At 42.1% G+C, this 20,681-nt stretch overlaps 1 protein-coding gene across 1 annotated transcript in view; it reads left to right on the top strand.

Annotated features, from left to right (window-relative positions):
• Positions 1 to 18,648, top strand: part of LOC111671870 (voltage-dependent T-type calcium channel subunit alpha-1I-like) — a 45,771-nt gene extending 27,123 nt beyond the window's left edge. The window contains exons 12-16 of the mRNA XM_087180077.1: positions 5,363 to 5,503; positions 9,421 to 9,555; positions 10,716 to 10,890; positions 11,835 to 12,049; positions 15,111 to 18,648. Of these exons, the coding sequence (XP_087036203.1) occupies positions 5,363 to 5,503; positions 9,421 to 9,555; positions 10,716 to 10,890; positions 11,835 to 12,049; positions 15,111 to 15,773 (1,329 nt within the window). The 3' untranslated portion in view covers positions 15,774 to 18,648. The remainder of the gene's footprint in view (positions 1 to 5,362; positions 5,504 to 9,420; positions 9,556 to 10,715; positions 10,891 to 11,834; positions 12,050 to 15,110) is intronic.
• The last annotated feature ends 2,033 nt before the right edge of the window (positions 18,649 to 20,681 follow it).

Genomic DNA, 20,681 nt, shown 5'->3' with positions numbered 1-20,681 from the left:
GTCAATAGCGACCGGCCCAGACTTGGTGTTATCACTCGTGACACCCAAATTATAAATGTAATCGACCCAATAATCAAGATGTGTGTGTCCTCCGCCTTGGCTAGAGCAACAGAAAGTAGGATACCTTCCAGCAAGAAAACTTTGGTTCATAACAAAGGAAATAAACTTAAAGAGTGACACTGAATCAATGGGTGAGAGAGGAGGGAGGCGGGAGCAGAGAGAGAGAGAGAGAGGCTGACTGTGGATGGGTTGGAAAACACAAGTGAGATTGCGAGTGGGCGGGAGGGTCTGCCACTGTCTCATTGTGCTTATAGCTTATTGTCTGTCCACCTACTGATATTTTTAACCAGGAGAGGAGTAACAAGACAGATCGCACGTCTTTCTGTATGCACTGCATTTTAAATCTCTGTTCTAATTAGCCGGCAAGTGGATGTGTCGCAATGTTCGGCCTGTTTTTTTGGGCTTTTTTTTTACGTGTGTTCAGCTTTTTTCAACACAACAAAACAACAAAACCAGAATCACAACTAGTACAACCAGTTACAAAATTAAATGTAAAGCTTTGTATGATACTTGAATAAACAACAAGTCCAAAAACGAAATATTACAAACAGGAAACTACATGTTCCGGGTTCGAAACCGACCCGTGGCCCTTTGCTGCATGTCATCCTCTCTCTCTCCCTCTCTCTCTCTCTCTCCCTCTCTCTCTCTCCCTCTCTCTCTCCCTCTCTCTCTCTCTCTCTCTCTCCCTCTCTCTCTCACCCTCTCTCCCTCTCTCTCTTTCTCTCTCTCTCTCTTTCTGTCTCTTCTCTCTCTGTCCTGTCGTGTTTATCGGAGTAAAGGCAAAAAAAAAAAAATGCCCTAAAAACTCTCTTTTAAAAAGAGGTCGGTTTTCTGTCCACAATTGCATCGTGGGCGAACGTGAGAAGGCTGGATGTTAATTTAGCTTCAACAGTCAACCGTGACAGACTGCGCTGGATCTTACTGACAAATTCTTTGATTAAAAGTTTAAACTTTAAAGTAAATCCCAGCTGTGTCAGATCGATTAAGGGGAACACTTCAGCCTTTTTTACTTCTCGTCTCATGGCCAGTAACAAGTAACAAAAACAAGAGCTTCATAGTTTCTACCAAGAGCACAAATCAGAAGTGTATATATTTTATTTCTATATATATATATATATATATATTCCCTTATAGATGAGGGCAAACAAAACAAGAGAAACATAATGCTCATTAAAGCAACTTATTTCAGTCTTATTACTACACACACTGTACACTTTGCAGATAACTCATTAGATTGTCAGCGAGGTTCCCTGTGGAGACAAGTCGCGCATTTTTGAAATAAAATGTTCAGCTCATATCAGGAAGTTTAGAGTTCAGAAAAAAAATCTCTGCAGTGGCAAAATAAGAATTTCTCCCTTTTTGTTTCTGGTGTTTATGCTAATGATGAAGATAAAAACTCTTTAACTTCATACTCACAGAAAACACAATGTCCGTCCAAGAACACACTCCACTACAGAGCTGGGTCTACCCCTCATGTTGTATTCATTCATTTCATTTCACTCACAATACACGAGTGTAACTGTGACCTAAACCATGTTTGTTTGTTTTTTTAACACTTCAAGCCTCTCCTCTTTCATTAGCAGCTGCATGGTTGTATATTGGGCTGTCAGGGTTTGTCTGAATACTCATGAGAACAGATCCAGTGTCGACACTGATGGACGCCTGCAGCCGCCGCTGCTGCTGAGATGATGCTGCTGTCTTTGTGTGTCCGGTGTAAACAACCAAATGAAGCCAAATTTACAACCTAGCTCAGGGAGAAAACTATTGTGACATACCTAATGCAACATGTATATCCTATACCATCATTGCTCTGTGCACTATCTTGCTTCCAACTTCTAATGCCACACTGCTGCTACTGCTGCTGCTTCATAAAGCGTTTATTAATCCGCCCCAGCAGCTATGAACGGGGCCAAAGGCTGAGTTGTGCTTGAAAAGAACTAGTTTCTACAACGGAAGGCAGACAGACAGAGGATATATTTAAATATGAGAATAGCAGGACACAACACAGCAGGGGGGCTCTGTGTAGCCTCGTGGAGCTGTGTGCTGCCTGTTTTCCAGTACATAACATTCACACATCAGACCATTATCTTGATCATTTAATTCTCAAAACTTCTGTTAGTCCTATTTTTGTGCAATATTAGTAGTTAGTATTCCAGAAATAGTAAAGTTCGACTTTTTAAATCATCATATTATGAATTTAAGAGGGATAAAAATGTGAAAGTAATTCAGTGTCAGTGATCTACAGTGTGAGGTTCGGAGTGGATGAGAGCGTTGCTGGACGGTGGAAACCAGATGGCAGTGCAGGGAATCAAACAGGGTCACGGGCACCATTACCACAACCAAGGCCCCCAGCTTAGCCAATCAATCAGACTGCCCCAACCCCTCACTGTGCATCTCCTGGCACTCGAAGCAGTGTGTGTGTGTGTGTGTGTGTGTGTGTGTGTGTGTGTGTGGGTGTGGGTGTGGGTGCGCGCACGCTCATAGGGCATCGGTGGGTGCTGCCAAGGTCCGGCTATCGACTGCGGCTGCCCTCTTCACCTCACACCCGTTAGCAGTAACTCTCATACGCAGTGGAAGAGCAGTAAAGAGGCAGGAAGCAGCTTGAACTTTACACATGCAGAACAGGTGAGATAAGGTGGAAAAATACAACTCGGAGCTGAAAATCCAGAAGGATAGGGAGAGAGAAAAAAATACGAGCCGCCTGAGGCAAGTAAGAGTGAAAATAAAATCAGAAAGACAGAAACACAGAGCCTGACCTGCAAAACAAAGTAGTTTTGATTTCACATTAAGAGGTTAATTATTAAAAGAGACAATAAAAGAGATGATGGTTACATTTAAAAGCGCGTATTCACCATTATTTACATATGATAAGCTTATCATCAGTTATCGCCATCTTCAGGTGGGTGCGCAGTCCTCCACTTGTACTCCGTGCCTCCACCTTCACGCGGCTCTTTGGCTACAAAGGGAAATTTAAGAGCTAATTAGCTACGAAGCTAATGTACCAAAGGAGGCACCAGCTGTTTAAAATGATGCTTCTACTTGAACATCACCTGCTGCCAACTGCTTTTCCTCAACATAGAAAATAATACAATGATAAAACCTCGTCCACAACTCGCAAACATGTGTTTTTAACATTGTGCATAAAGTAGCAATTACAAGCCAACACATCACATATTTGTGCAATTTTAACCATCAATTTAATGACTGTGATTTTGAACACAAACAGTCACACGAAGAATCTGAAGATGACAACAAAGGCAGCTGCCTTTTCTGAACATCTGTAATACAGCTGTGCATTCACTTACAGTTTTACCTCCCTCAGAGGAAAGCAGTTTAGATGATAACCACAATCTCAAACTCTAAGTCTTGTTTGGAAAAGGGCTGGATATCGATCTTTGATACTTCTACGGATCGACCAAATTAGTTTTCATAATATCGAGCATCAAAAAATTGCCTTGTCAATCAATACCAAATTTCGATAACGAAGGAGTATTAACTTGAAGATGTTAAAGTGTGTAAAGAGACGGAGCTTAAAAATAAAACCAAATCTGTACCGTAATATGTATTGTAATGATTTCATATGTATTTATTTAATTATATATTTATTTATTTATTTGTTAAAATGGATTTTATAAAACCTGTTGGATTTATCATTCATTCAGTCATAGAGATGGGTGGATGGTCGGTCCTTCCCAAATGACAGCAGTGACATAGCAGTGGTCATCTGGATGACACAGAATAACTGAGCTCATATACAGTACGCACAGGCTACACAATGGATGCATTTCTAACTGGAAGTTTTCATACATGCATTTGAAGAGGATTTATCTCAGAATAATGTCCTGAATATCTTTTGATGAAATGATTGTTTTGCATTTCATTTTTTGTGCCTTGTTATCCATAAATGATCACATAGTCAGTGTTAGAGCTGTGAGGTCTTTGTAGTACAGACAGATTTGATCCATCCAAATGTTGACTGAGCCCAATTTCCATTACCATTTTTTAGGGGAAAAACCTGAACGGTTTAACTGCTAATCATTTATTCTCAAACGATGCCCTTGCGACCTTTCCCTCATTTGATTTCCTCAGACCTGCTGACTTTGTAAAATCTTCACACAGGAATCTGCCAATTACTTCAGGCCCTCTCAGGTTCAGTAGGAATTCTGAACCATCTCCCGCTCGTCTGAAATTGACCGGTGTAAAAAAAAATTTTTTACAGGATCATGGAATCAATCTTACAACACTGGTTGTTCATCTGTCCGTCCGGCTCACGCTGAAACAGGCTGAAGTCACGATCTCTGTCTTGCACCTGTCAGCAGCAGCTGGAAAATAACGCCAGCTCCAACAGATTGCGGTTAATTAAACATGGCAGGATTTAGTCACAACACGTGTCCTACGAAAGACGGAGGGAAGACAGAATAAAACGTTGTGGGGGAGAAAAGGTGGTGAGATTTCCAGCGGATGAGAAATATGGATGAGTCAGCGAAAGTGTTGTTGCTGTAAAACGTTTAGTAGTGGCTGTAAAATAAGTGAATAGCAGCAATGGTGAGTGGGATGACATGGAGGAAAGATGAGTTTGCAGAAACCCGTCGGACAGATTGACAAAGTGAGAGAAAGTCTTTGTGTCTGGAGAAACGATAGAGTCTCAGATCATAGAAAAACTAACAACCAGAAGCTGCTGACTTTTACAGACAGACGTATCTCCGTGGCAGCGACAGTTGTTGCTTTCTTAATACATTGTGTCATTTTTTTTTTTTCTAGTGAAAATAGCAGTGACAGTTTATGGAAATAGTTTGACATTTTAGGAAATGAGCTTATTCACTTGCTTGTCAAGAGTTAGATGAAAAGATCACTCTCATGTCCTCATGGGCACATATAAAGCTACAGCTAGCAGCCAGTTAGCTTAGCTTGGAAATAAAGACTACAAACATGGGGAAATATTACTGTATCTTGTTTGTGTAGGAACAACAATTCATTGTTTCACGCAGGACTGTTTCTTGGCCGGGATCAGTTTCTTCCTGGAGTCTCCGCACTGGTTGCCGGGAAATAGTCCAGCACATAAAAACCCTGTAAACCAGGAGACTGATCATCATCTTTAGAAATGTCAAACAGTTCCTTTAATCGAGCCACGTATGAGTCAAAGTGGCGTGTTTAATTATTTACAAGCTCATTGATTAACATCGAATCTTGTTTGTTTTAATCTTTATTTTATCAGAAATACAAAGATGACAGTGTGTGTGTGTGTGTGTGTGTGTGTGTGTGTGTGTGTGTGTCCGTGCGTGTGTGTGTGTGTGTGTTGCAGGAGAGCCAGTGGCTGGACAGTGTATCTCTGCTGATTAAGGACTCGTTGGAAGGAGACATGATTGACAACCTGTCCGGTTCGGTTTTCCACCACTACTGCTCTCCTCCTGTCTGCAAGGACTGTAAGAGTCATCCACAAGAGGTTAGTCGGGGGTACACACACACACACACACACACACACATATACATACACACACACACACACACACACATATACATACACACTTCTCCCTTCTCTCTTTTCCGATGTAGCCTAGCTAGCAAGCTATAAATAACTAGCCAGGTTTGCTGACCCTGAAGGAGGCTGGCGTGCAGTCGATACATGTTGGCCTTGTTTTTGGTCATGCAGCCTGTTAATAGAGGCTTTTTATCTTTTCCTTCTACCAGTGAGCACCGTGCTGTAATTTTCCCCTTTTTTTTGACATCATTTAACGCTACATCAGGAGCTAAGCTGTGCTGCGCTGGTTATATTCTACTGTCTCTATATTGCACTTTATTTCTTCTTCTCTCCCTTTATCACCATGTGTTTCTTCACCTTGCAGCTCGCTGAGCTCAGATAACAGTGGGTGGGATTTACACGAGGCAGCACCTCAGTTGCCAACCTTACAAAATCTGCATCATTTAGAGCAAGTGTTATTATTCGTGGTCATGCTACTACACATATGTGCAAATAAAGGCACATCCTGTGTCAAGTTTAATGTTTGTGCACACGCACTAGAATAATTTACCCAAAATAAAAAGGTTCCTGTTCTTCAGCCGCTTCGATCACAGTCACGGCCCTGGACTCCTTTAAGGTGACTCCTTAATTTGTACAAGCCAAAGTCAGAATGAGTATAAGAGACCAACCAAACTTACAGAAGCACAAACATGGTATTTTTTGGGGCTAAAAAACAGGAATCTAAGGCCTGTAGTTTTACCTTTTTGTGTGGAAAACACTTTGCAGTCAGAGCCAAAAGTCTGAGCAGCTGTTGAACTCTGTGTCAACAGCTGCTGCGGTGATGTGTGGAGCCTAAAACGCTTTGCGCAGAAAGACTCGGGAGACTTGGAGCTTTGAAACAGTTTACAATTTGCAGAGGTTGTGCGGAGAGTGAGTCGGGTACAAAACAAAACACGCCTAAACTGTTTTTTGCAGCATCAAACAATGTATTGTATATGTGACAGTCCACATTCATTCAGAAATAAACAAGGTACGTTTTCTTTCTGAGAAATACATTTTTCCCAGACATGCTGTAAAACTGAGATAAAAATCCATCTGTTCTCCAGGTAAAACAGCCAATACAAGGTACATAAAAGGCCCCAGATACATCCACACTAAAGGGTACAGCTAAATATTTAAAAGCTTAATACCAATTCGGTCTAAATAGAAGCGTCTGGGTGGCGCAGAAGAAAACATGTGCCCTGCAGCACGGAGACCTCCACCTCTATGCCTGGCTGCACAAGCTGCACAAGCTGCACAAGCTGCACAAGCTGCACAAGCTGCACAAGCTGCACAAGCTGCACAAGCTGCAGTGCTTGTGCTTGTGCTTGTGCTTGTGCTTGTGCTTGTGCTTGTGCTTGTGCTTGTGCTTGTGCTTGTGCTTGTGCTTGGCTGGGAGCTCCGTCGTCGAACTCATTGAGTTTCTGGCCACACAAAAGCCTTTACAAGTGGGAAGCCAGTGAAGGATCAAATAGTTGCTCGATCGATCTGTCCATTCTGCCTCCTTCAGTGTACACCTTCCTCAGGGCCACAGTGGAAATTAGCAGGAATAAGAACTGCAGTGCGGGGGGGGGGGGGGGGGGGGGTACTGTGATGTACTTGTTTGTGAAGGTTACTGCCCCAGTGCCAAGTTTTATACTCCACACTTCTGCATCAGAGCTCTTCACACAAACCATGTCTGCAGAAATAAACAAATCCTGTGTGTGTGTGTGTGTGTTTGTGTGTTTGTGTGTGTGAGTGACTATACTATATCACATTAGCCATGGTGTGTGTGTGAAGATAGAAGGAAAATGCTCACGTGAATAAATCTCATGAGCTCTCCCAAAGCACATAGCAATATTGTGCATCAACTCAGATAGGGGACAGACTGTGTGGGTGTGTGTGTGTGTGTGTGTGTGTGTGTGTGTGCGCGTGCGTGTCTGTGTGTGTGTGTGTGTGCGTGTCTGTGTGTGTCAATCCTCCAAACGTACACCGCACAAACCCCACCGCTACATCTGTATCCCCTGGTCAATATAAGATCAAACATCTGAGTGAATCCACATCATCCTCCATTTCCCCAGGTTGTTTGTTTATGGCTCAGTTCACTAGGAAATGTATATTTATTTATATATCTGTATCTGTATCTGTCCCCAGACAGACAGAGCCGTGAATATTCCTACACGTGTTCCAGAGCTGTGGAATCTCCTCTCTTTATTCAACCTGTCGCCCTTGTTGTGAGATAACCCCCTAATGAAAATAAAATAAATACTGTGCTACTGTGCTGGAGCAATGTAATATTCCTGCTGTGTTCATAATATACTGAAATACATTATTCAAATACATTTTCATAAATTATATAAATACAAGTCATGATTTCAAAATGAAGCAAAAATCTTTGAGGGTGAGAGGAAGATGATTTCAACATTCCTGTATTTTATATGCAGATAAGCACTGACAAAAACAAAAAAAATCACAGGCAAATCATTTGCTAATTAAAATTTAACTATTGGTAATATATCTATGTACATGAATAATGGACCATGAATTGGAAAAAGGTTGGGAACTGCTGCTGGATATTCGAAGGATATTTTCACAGCTGTGGACTTGCTTCCCATAAATGTTTCTGCAGCCTTGTTTTCTCTGACCCTGTGAACTGCGTGTGCTGCCTTCATGCAGTATTGAGGGAAAGTGTCATGATGTTTAATATGCACTTGAGTGGGTATTTCTATAATCCAATTTTCATCTGATTTTCATCCTGTTCATTTCATTCAAAATAAAAATCTGACACAGTTAATACCCTTATTTCATGCTAAAAGATAGAAATAGCTATATCCAATATTGGAGGGTTTATATGTAAAAAAAAGAAATGTCTGCAGCCGCTAACATTCAGATAGTTTCTCTTCCTCGTATGATCATGAAAAGTCTCTCTCAGAAGATCCAGTCACACATTTCACCACCACACGATTTACACTGGTTTGTCACCGTGTGCGTTCACTCAGACGTGAACACATCAGTCAGTGTGTGTGTGTGTGTGTGTGTGTGTGTGTCTCATTGCATGCATAATAATAACGTCTTCTCCCAGGACCTCTGTATTTACTCTGCTGCCATGAGGTCGGCTGGAATCCAAATGTGCTGTAATGTAATGTGACCTTCATCCTCTTTGTCTTCCTCTCACCTTCACTCCTTTTCTCGTCTTTTCTTCTCGGCTCCTTTTCCCTCAACACTCAGTATTGAAGGTGCACCTCATATTTATTTGATCTTCTCTCCACACAGTGTGATGAAAATGTTGGATGTTTTAGAAAGTGTCTTCCAACCACCTCAGAAATACTTTTAAGTATTTATTTCTTATGTTCTGTAACATTAGAGTCATTTTCATTTCATTCCACAGGTTTGTAGGACACTTTTTCCACACATGACATTTTCTCAGCAGCAATCATTTCAGTTTTTTGGTGTATGTGTCATTTTATAATCACACAAGCCATTTTGCAATGGAAATATTTGTCTGGTTTATCAAATTATATTTTCATATCGGTCACTTGAAAACGCTTTTTTGTTTTGAGGATAATTTACCCTTTTTCCAAAAGCAAAGAAGGAATAGAAATGACTCAGGTTCATAATATTCCTTTCTTCTTTAGACATACTTTGATGTTGTGGATGTTTGTTTTTTTTTGATAAATGACTATAATAAATGGTAACAAGCATCTCTTTTATTATGGTTTGGACATCTCGTACACACTTCTCATCTTGTGTATGTCACCGCTTTCACCCACTTGTAACATCCGCCTAAGGTTTCTGCCTCTCCAAGGTGAGGCGACATCACATCCTGTTGACACATTATATGCTATGGATGCAATGTGAGTGGTCGCTGTGTGTTTGTGGGACAGATCCGATTGGCGGAGGTGGAGCAGGCGTCCCTGATGTCAGAGCAGCTGTCAGACAAGTCGTCATCTCCGGCGCTGCCCGATGACCTCAGCCTGGACGAACACAGCAGCTACCAGCTGCTGGTCAGAGACAGCCAGGTACACACACACACACACACACACATAATCACAATCACAATTATTGATCTTATATACACAGGCCATGTGGCAACATGTGTGCCTGCTTGCATAATAAACACATCAGATATGTACGTAGCTGGGGGCTGGAAATAATGACGCCTAGTTCAATTAACTTCAATTACAATATTCTAAAAGGTGAAACTTTTACCCATTGATGCCAAAAGATTACTGCCTACCCCAGCTTCAACAATGAAATATGGGTATGATGTCTGTGTATATTGTGATATATATATATGTTCCCATCAATACAGTGTATTTACAGGGAAGCAAACTATGTATGTATGTGTCTGATTGTACTGAATGTCATATCCAGAAATGACTATTTCAGCATCTGTACACAATTAGATTAGCAAATTAGTAATAGTCTCACACACACACACACACACATACACATACACACACACACCCACACACACACACACACTCACACGTGTACATGTCAGGACTCTGAGGAGTCAAATCACAGCTCATGTCATCACAGCTCCTCCATCTTTTCCCTAATCACCATTAATTACTCTTTACATGCTTTACTGCCTGATTAAAACAGATGCCTCCCTCTGAGTTCTTGATATGAGCATGCTGGGATGCATGTGTGTATGTATTTGTGTGTGTGTGTGTGTGTGTGTGTGTGTGTGTGTGTGTGTGTGTGTGTGTGTGTGTGTGTGTGTGAGAGCAGATCTTTCACATCTCCATCTTCCCATGAACACTTCGCTCCACGCTCGCAGCCTGTTCCACCTGGCCCGTTTCATCACCGCGTCATTGAAGGCCTGATCATTTGATCCAGTTTACAACCGACAACAGCAGCCGAGCTATTTGAAGCTTTGAAGCCTGCTGTTACTTTCTTTTCACCACATCCAATTTTAATCAGATTTGTATAGATGGATAAAGGAAGAGACATGAAAAGGGGAAGGGGGGGGGGGGTTGCTTTTTGAAATTGGAAACAAATTGTACTCAGATTTCCATTATGACAAGGGGAAATGAAAGGCTTCAGTTTGATATCTTTCTTGCTCCGGTGAGCGTCGTTGCACCTGGATATCATGCTCTTTTCTGTCTCCATCTCTTTGTCTCTCTTTCACTCACTCCTCTGTTTTCGTCTCTTTTTTCCATCTCGCTCTCAGAGGGGCAGCAGTGACTCCCACAGTTCGGAGGAGTTGCCCACACGGAGGGGCTACAGAGGGCTCCGTCCCTCCAGCTCAGGAAGCGAGGAGGGGGTCCAAGAGTTGTTTGAGGTGGGCGTCCATCCTCAGTTGAACCCTCCCTCGCTGGAGAACCAAAGCCCGGCACGTTGCACAGGTAACAGAGTACACATGATGGTACAACAGAGTATTAGAGCCACATTGAGGGGAAATAAAGTCATAATTTTGAAAATAAAACCATAATATTTCAAGAAAAAAAAGACATGAAAATACGGGAATAAGATTGTAATTTTATGAGAAAAAAAATCACAATATTTCAAGAAAAAAGTTGTGATATACCAGAGAATGGGTGACATGACAGAATGTCAGTGACATAAAAATACCACTTTATTCTCGAAATTTCAGATTTTGTTTTTCCTCAACGTGGCCCTGATACTCGTCGTATGATGGCAATAGAACACGGGAATGTAAATGATAATCTGAGTATTTTTCTTTCATTAAAATCAATTTTTTGTCGATCGTTTATCATTCCGCACCAGCGAAAAGGTTCAATTGAATCTTTCACATTAACCAGTCATATTAGAATAATCCCTCTCAGGGTTATCCTTATCAGGGCTCTGTGTGACCTTCACTGGTATTTAACCACCGTGATTTCATTAAGCCATGACTTTGACACGACATTGATAGTATCATTTCAAAATAAGAGTAGGATTTTTCCTGAGCGCCTCTGGAGTCGAAGCAGGCGCACAAGGACGTGTCTCACATTCCACATAGTTGATTGACTTCCACTGCAATTAGAGCAGTGATAGATGAGGCAGACACAGAGATGTTGATGAATGACATGTTATGGTATGTTGATGGCTCATTCCCCCCACCCCACCCCCTCCGGTAACATGGCCGTCATCACTGGAACAGATGGAGCCATATGAGGCAAAGTCAATTCAGGGTGACACGGCTCACAGAGAGTTGTAGACAGGATGTCGCTGAAGACATAGCGGAGATGTTTAGTTGTTTGCATGTGTCTGACAAAACAACTGAACAACACATCACAACAGGTAAAATATTTAACTTCCTATAATTATGACCCTCTCTTTTTTTCAGATGGTGATGGAGGAAGTTGCAGTGGAGGTGGAGGCGGGTCTTCGCCCGTCTTCCACCTGCCAGCAGACTTCTTCCACCCAGCTGCCGCGGCTCATCCGGGCAGTCCCGGTAACGGCGTCAGCCCAGGAGACAGGGGGCCATCCAGGTTGGCCTCCCCAGCATCCTGGGCCTCCCTTCGCTCACCCGGAGCCAACGGCAGGCCCCTGAGCTCTCAGGTAATATTGGCAGATGAATGGATTCATATGTGCCTGGATGGCTGGATGGATAGATGAATAGAAAAACCGACACCAGTATTTCAGTGCAACACATCAGAGACATGATGCAACAGTGTAAATAGATGATTCCTGAGAGGACGCTCAGTGAACCAAAGCTGTCAGGCGTCAAACACACATGCACTCAGATGGGATTTGCCAAATGAGGGATAATGTAGAGTGAGCTTATGATCTGGAAGCTTGACGCTGTAACATGCTTTAATCTACAGCTACGCACAATAACAAAGGCACTAATCACTGACTCAGAATATTAATTTAAAAGTATTTTGTTATGATTTGTTAACAGTACATGAGGTTCAGCCTGTTTTGGGCACAAGGTGGCAGCACTTAATTTGATTGTAATATAACACTTTGAGTGTCCCATCTTGTATAAAGGTAGATTTCCATGTCTTTTTTGATTATAAAACAGGCATAGGTTCTTTATTGATACTGTGAAAGTATCAAAGTGCTCAGTCCACAGAGAAACGCACTCAGCCTTCAAGGTCCCACTTTTTTTATTTTACACTTTTCCTGTGTTTTATTTGAAGTGTTGATCCATAAGAAGATTTGGTGTTTTAAGAACCAAAAACCATCTCTATGTATTTTCACATCTCCTCTCTCAGGCTTCCCTCTTGAGCTCTAGTAACAACAGGTCGGTGAGCCAATCAGAGGAGAGGAGGCTCTGAGCCTTTCTTCTGATTGGCTGACTGTTGGAAAAAAAATAGCAGATTTCAGGTGAAACACTCAAAATCCTGCAAGGCTGGATGGTGGGTCCAAATGGGTGGGGCTTAGGGCATGGCTGAGAGCGGTGACTGCTTTGCTGTGACATCACAAAGTTACAGACGACTTGTTTTAAGTCTCAGTTTCTGAATACAGGCTGTGTGCATTTCTCTGTGGACTGAGTGCCTTTATACTTTCACAGTATTATTTATAAAACCTAGACCTGATCTGTCATTTTAAAAAACCACGGAAATATCACTTTATGCAATGTGGGTACTTTAAAACGAGCCGTAGGGACTTCGGTAACTTTATGATGTCACAACAAAATCAACGCTCTCAGCAATGCCCCAAGTCCTGCCATACCGGAAATCTGCTATGATTTTATTTAATCACTCACTGGCTAACTGACCAGCTGTTACTAGAGCTCTAGAGAAAAGCTTTTGTTGCTCCACTTTTTGGTGCTCAAAATCACAAATACATCTTCGTATGGAAATCAAACCTTCAAATAAAACACTGGAAAGTGTAAGATACGGGACTTTTAAAGTGGAGTGCTATGATAAGATGAGAAACAGGAACTTGTGTGATCTACCAATCACAACCTAAAGACTTATGGGCTGCTTCAGTGGCTGATCAGATTCTTTACCAAACTGTGAACCTACATGTGAAACCTACCACTTCCATTGATATCCTGCTGTAGTGTGAAACTCCGGAGAAACTATTTAGTTATAATTAAAGCCAGGAACTCATCCATATTGAATCTAACGCCTCCCCTCTGTTGGCTCCTGCATGAAACAAACCATAATGAAAAGGCCCCTCATTTTAGTTCTTGTTCCTGCGTAACCATGGAGACAGATTTCTCTTTCTTTCCCCGCTACCTGTTTGGTTTGTTTAGCTCGTGCCTGAGTGCCTCTGTGATCCTCAGCTGCTACAGTAATGCTCTGCGGCACTCAGCTAATTAGCCTGGCCAGCCCTGAGCCTGATACTGAGTCTGTGCACACTGTTGTTCTTGGCTCACACTCCTCACGCTCTTCTCATGTCCCTTTTCTTCTGGTTCCTTTATCGCTTCACGTCTTTCTCTGGTGTTCTCCCTCTCCCTCTCCCTCTCTCTCTCTCTCTATGCCTCTTTTCTCTATCGTTCGGTTCTTTTTCTGACAATCCCTCCATTTCTCCTTTTTCATAATCTCTCGCTCTCCCCTGTGGTCTTGTATGCTGAGAGCTTGGCATGTACCAGTGCCAGCATTAGGAACGATGATTAACACCCTCCTGCCCGTGTAACATTTTGAATGAAACAAATGTTATATGATGCAACACGGTCAGGATAAACTACACAATTCTGTCGCGCTAAAACTTTAAACCCAGTTTAAAACCAAACAACTCATATATTTGAGTTTTGCTTTATCTCTAAGCCAAGATTAAAATCAACCCTGCTGCTCCACTGTTTGATATTCCAATTTAAACTTTTAAACAGTTGTGGTGGTTCTGGAACAACAAGCTGCAATGACAGGCTACATGGAAAGAGCAAATTGAGCGCAGTCCCGGAAAAAACAAAAAACAAGGGAAAAACTCAACCCTATTGAGTTTTTTAATGCTCTACAGATTCAGACAATGATTTGAACTGAAAAAAGCAAAGCCACAGAAAAGTTGGACCTGAGAGGAAACATGACAGTGAGCCGAATGCAATTTGGAGCTACATTCTCTCTCTGAGCCTCTCTGAGCCTCTTTGAGCCTTTCTGCCACGCCACTGTAACAAGTTAATACTCGCTAGCTAACCAGTGCAGTGCTAGTTGTGTGAAAGGCTCCGGGGTTCCACCACACAAGTATTTTCTTCGTTTGCTTAAATTGACTTTTAAATGTAGATCACGTGGGTAAACACAGACCATATTTGATTAATATCCCCTTCATGCTCCTGTTGCTACTGCTAACACAACACGATTTTCTGATGAGCAGCATCTCAACCTGAGCAGAGGTCTAATTGAGCAGGATAAGTGAAAACACCTATGTGGGGGTGTAGGGCCTCGTGGGGCAGTTAATAAAATAACTAGGTCAATTTTAACACTGTATTTTATGAATGTTCAAACTGATATTCTACTTTGGTTCAAATTATTAAACAGAAATCACTCTTCAGAAATTGTGCAACATAGATGGGATTAACTTTAAATCTGGTTCAGTCATGTTAAACAAAGTTCAGCTAAACTAAGATTAACCCTTATTTTACTTTAAATCCTCTGATGCTGTAACCCACAGTTTTCTTTTACCTGAGTGCTTCCTTTCATTCTCTTTCTCCACCTCCCTCCTCTGTGTGCAGCACCCGTCCCACAGCGACTCCTCCCTGGCTACGAGCAGTTCAGAGGGCAGCCTGCAGACCACTCTAGAGGAGGGTCTCAGCTTCAGCGTCTCCCCGCCCCGGGACCTGGATCTCCCTGCGCCTCTCCTCTGCCCCCTCCCTAGCCACAACCCACAGGAACCAGCCACAGGAGACCAGGGCAACCCTTTACTAAAGAGACGCAGCACTACCTTCACCCTCCAAGCCACCAGGGGGCACCAGAGGAGCCAGAGCAGCTGCGGCGGTGGCAGCACCAGCCCCGGCTGTCCCCGGCAAGACTCCATGGACCCCTCAGACGAGGAGGTGGGCACGGGGACAGGCGGAGACGGCTGCCGTCAGAGCTTTAACAGCGAACACTTGTCAGAAACACTGAACAGCCTCTCGCTGACGTCGCTGCTCACCCCGGGCTCTCTGGCACCCCCGCTGGTGAAGAAATGTAACAGCACAGGCTCTCTGGACCAGACCAATCTATCCGCCCGCAGCAAAGACGGACGCCACTTCTACGGCATAGATGCCCACGGCTACTTGTCCAACCGCTGGACGGAAGGAAGGGCGGGTGGTAAGGAGGAGGACAGTGAAATCACAGGCTTCAGCATGAAAAGCAGCAGCCGAGCCACAGACACAACCTCCAGGAAAAACAGATGAAACACTCGTTGCCTCTCTGTAGTGTAACTCTTTCTACATTTGCATTTCTGGACCTTCAACAGAACAGGGAGAGACTTTTATTACACGACCTCTCAACCCAATTCTGAAATTCTGTCTCGTCTTTGAATTGTCTTTTCTCTCTCTTTCCTCCCTGGATCTGGCTGCGTGGGATCAGTCATTTCTCAAAAGATTACAGTTTCTTCTGAGTTTTGGCATCCTCTCATTTCCACAGGATATGTGGTTGCGGTTTGAAAGGACCTAACAGTAATGACAGGGGGAGGCTTAGCCTTTTAGCATCACCAGGATCCAGCCTGGCGGTCCTGGGGCTTTACATTTGAGCCATGCTGAAACATGGAATATTGGGGAAGCCATTAGAGAGACGAGCGTGAAACCTCACAGTGACTGATGAACATTACTGAGGTGATGTTATTCAGATGAAACTGATAAAAAAAAAAAAAAATTACATTTTCTCTAAGGAACAGAGCTTGCTCAACCCAACGTGCCCTCAAGCTTTGTGCAAAAACAGTGTTGTCAATATTGGACAGATGGCAAAACCCTGATGCTTCTTTTGAGGACGAACTGAACTTTGTACAGTTGTTTTTTTTGTTTGTTTGTTTGTTTGTTTGTTTGTTTTGTCACATCCATCGCTAACAGTAGCATCAGCCTTTTTTTCCTCTCTAGCAGATTCGGTGAGAAACAGAAAATGGAAAGGTTTGCGTATTTTCTGTGTTCTTTTGCAACTTCAGTGTGTTGGAGTTGTGCGAATGTAGACATGTCTGTCTCTGTTTGTGGGGGAGAGGGAGACCAAGACAAGCCAGGCCAGCCTGAACACTGACGAAGAACCTCTTTGAATAGAAGAATGGAAATGTGACAGCTGCTGAGAATACATGTGGGTTGTTGGTGGAAGCGTTAGCCACTTTCAGAGTGGACTCTCTTTCTACAAACCCATGAAAGGGCTAAAATGTATTGAGGGCAGACCTGGGCCAAATACTAATGTTAAGTGTTTGAAAAGCTTTTTCTCATGCTAATAATGTATACAGATTCTCGTTTTACAATTTGAACTTTCTCATCTTCCTCACACTCATGATAAGTGGGTCGTGGTGTTTCCCACAGGTCCTAAATATACTTTACAAGTCGGGATAAACAAAGTATTATAAAAACAATTTAATATAATATGTACATTGAAAGCTTTACAACAGTTGGAGTCATCCGGTTTGTCCCTGAATTCTCCAGCTTCACCCACTGAGCCGCATTTGAACATTTGTTTCCTGCGTTAAGTGGCTCAAAGATGAAAACTTCCGTCAGTATATATGTATAGAGTTACTACAGGACACCGGGACTCATCATATCCGTCATTGCTGATCCGAAGATTCTTCCATCTCCCGACCTGTTGCCGTTAGAAACCCAGACTGGGCTTTTAAGTCAAACTCCCAGAGAGCTACAGAAACTGGGGAATACCAGTGTTAGTTGTCTGAGTAAATGTTGCCACTTGAAATTACGTCAATTAAGAAAAAAAACTTGCAAATGTCGCATAAGAAGTGAAATGGAAACACCTTTTCTGCATTTATCTGCAGCTATTGCGGTGGATGCGACCGTCCCAACAATTTATCAGATGCTGGAAATCCATCGCCATGTTTAACTGGAATGATATCACAAGAGGAGAAAAAAAAAAAACAGTTTTATTTGCATAATATCACTCAATGGAAACGCAGACCAATCACATTTGCGTTCTGTCAACTTTTGTAAAAGGAAAAGAAAATATTGCTTCAATTTTTGCACAAAACTGCTATAGAAACGCAGCTTGTGACACATACATTACACTCAAGGCAATAAAACTAGATCAAATCAACAGCACCACAAACTACCCCCGGGCCTGTAAGTGCGCTGCTGGATTCGGAGCAAGCTGGATGGCATCAAACTGCCTTCATCAGCATTTACTGTTGTTATATGGCCCCAAAATATACCTGAACAGCTGTTAGTGTATGTTATATGTTCAGCAAGTTACTGATGGGAGACACTAGGTGAGGGTCTGGTGGGTGGGATTCACAGGTTTTGTTTGCTGCATGAAACCCAAAAGATTATTTGACTCAGGTCTGCTTGAGTGTAGCAAGATATTAAAAAAATACCCAATTCTACGGCAAGCAATGTGGTCCAAGTTGGTGTAATTTTTAACTTTGGGCACTTGTTTGACAAAATGTAATCACCCATCTTATAACATAGTTGTGTCACAATCTTTTTAAAAAACCCAGAGCAGGTGGACCTCAGGTGGACCTATGTGCACTCACACACACACACACACACACACACACACACACACGTAGCTTCATACATGACACACACGCTGTCACACACAAACAGCCACATATATCAGACAAAGATGTCACTGTCAGAACACTGCAGGGTGTTTCTGTCGTTGTGTGAGGCCAGACAGAAGAAACCTCAGTGTTTATCTCTTTCTCTACTTTGTCTTCATTCCCCTCTTATTCCCATTCAATTGTATTATCTCCCCTCCACAGGGAAGCCAGAGTATTAAATGACTATTGACCGCCCCCCCCCATCCTCTATTCGAGATATGCAATATGCTACAGTAGATGTACAGTTAGATGTATGAGACTCGTATAGATAGGCAATATGGTGAGAGAAGATTATATTTATGAATTCATGTATTAGAATAAAATGTCACTGAGATTCAAAGGTCACTGAAAGGATGATGATGTATTCATGTATTCCAGAGTGTTGGAGTGTGTGTTTTCTCTTTTTCCCCTCCATCTCCCCCGAGCTGATTTTCTTTCTCCAAAATGCATGTGGGTTCTTTTTCTTTCTGTTTTCTCAATGTCATTCTAGTGTCATATAAAAGTGAGATAGATTTTCAACAGCCTCTGACTCCTGAAGATGTTCTTTCAAAATAATGGTTGCTGCAATTTGTTTTACCTATTTTATGTTTTCTCCCTCAGGGTTGAGTCAAATCTTAAAGTTGGTTTCTTTTACTTTTTTTTATTCCCGGTACAAAAAGCTTCATTTATTTTATCAAACTGTGTTCCTAATGTTATGGCTAGAAGCAAAATATCTAAAATTATTTATAGCGACATATACTTTTAAATTCAATTAAGCTGAATGATTAATTCAGCCTGAGGCTTCAGCTTCATTTATTTTTATGCCCCGTGCTGGTGACAGATCTGGACAGAAGCATTACGTTTCCAGGTTGTCCGTTCGTACGTCCATCACATCCAATGGAATTTCTTCAAATTTGGCATTAATGTTCACTTGGACTTAAAGATGAACTAATAAAAATATTAGTGGTCATAGGTCAAAGGTCAAGGTCACTGTGACCTAACCAAAAAAAAACAAATTTTGGGGCATTAACTCAATGATTCTATGCTAATTCTAATGCTAAGTGATGACATTTTGTATCCAAAAGGTCAAGGGTCAACTTCACCGTGTCATCATAATGTTCTGCAAAACCACCTCTAAACATTGTTCAACGCTGTAACTCAGCAACAGTAGGAGAGATTCTGACCTTATCAGATACTGAATTGATGACACTAATATTGGTGCCCTTTTTGAAACTGCGGTGATGGTATAGCTCTTCTGTGCTGCCAGGCTTCACCACATAAATTATAAGTCTGGATAGACATGGATGTACACGTCAACGCCACAGAAACCGGTTCGAAGCTCAGAGTGAGCTGCTCTGCTGTCGCCATCTTGGCAGTGCCTGACTCCGCCTAACTCCTGGTTAATCCAAAAATAGACAAAAAGGTGGGGCACCCTCAATTATGCAGAACTTTAAGCCTTAATAAAAGTTTATCTGGTGAGTTATATAAAAATTCATCCCCCTACAGTTGTCATGAAGGAGGAAATTAGCTATAGAGACTAAAACTATTTTCTGTACCAGGCTGTAAACATGTTTATTTCTGCTGTAAAGCTGGGCATTTTAACATGTGACTCTACAGGGATTGACTTGCTTTTGGAGCCAGCACGAGTGGCCATTAGAGGAACCACAGTTTTTGCCACTTCCATGGTGGCTTCATTTTTCTTGACATCATTCTGTTGCTGACAAACAAATGACATGGCGCAGTTTTACAGTTGTTGTCCAAAATGTCGGGCTACAACCAGAAGACTCATCTCCCTCCTTTGTACCTAGTTCTACTGTTGGTGGAGCTGTGTTTTTCAGGTTTAAAGCCTGTTATGTTTGCCAGACTTCCCACTTTGTAATTTTAATTTTATATTGGGTCTTCTGTTTTGGCTGTTGTGGTTTACACTGGCTACAGTTGTTTCATTTGCTGTTTGGAAATATGACCGAGTCAAAATAATCAAATGTGCTGAATTTTATCCCCAAAGAGCTTCAGCTTCAGCTCCATTTACACGTGTCACTTCTAGTATATTGGGTAGATCAGATAGCGACTGGATAAAGCTAAAGCAGGCTGTGGAAAATAGCCTCTACACAGACTGGCCCCTGTGGTAATGGCAGCTAAAGTTGCACTGAAATTAGCTGTCATTCTTTCTCTCTCTTGTTAAAGTGACAGGAAAAAGCAGCTCCAGCAAATTCAACTACTGGTCACACAGAGGATATTTATCTGATCCCTGACCACCACCGCACACTCTGATGGGTGAAGGCGAAGGCTGAATCTGATCAAACTTTTGTCTGGCTCCTACTTCATAAATAGGATTCATTCATGTCTTTGTGTTCGTTTATGGACAGTTGTCATGTGGACACTTGAAATGATAAGTGTAAATTTTGAACTATTAAACTATTAGTGGTGGGGTGTTAGAACTTTAACATTTCAGCCTGTTGCTCCAGCTCAGTTACACAATAAATACTAATTCTAATCCCTTTACATTAGTTAGTTTTCATCATGCCACAGTGCGTCGATGGATGAGATACTAAAATCTGTAGGAAACACTTGTTAA

This window comes from Seriola lalandi, unplaced genomic scaffold, assembly GCF_002814215.2.
Source record: "Seriola lalandi dorsalis isolate HSWRI2012SDOR001 ecotype SW California unplaced genomic scaffold, Sedor1 jcf7180002054887, whole genome shotgun sequence".
Taxonomy (NCBI): Eukaryota; Metazoa; Chordata; class Actinopteri; order Carangiformes; family Carangidae; genus Seriola; species Seriola lalandi.
The sequence above is the reverse complement of the archived record's forward strand: the minus strand, read 5'-3'. Positions and strand labels throughout refer to the sequence as shown.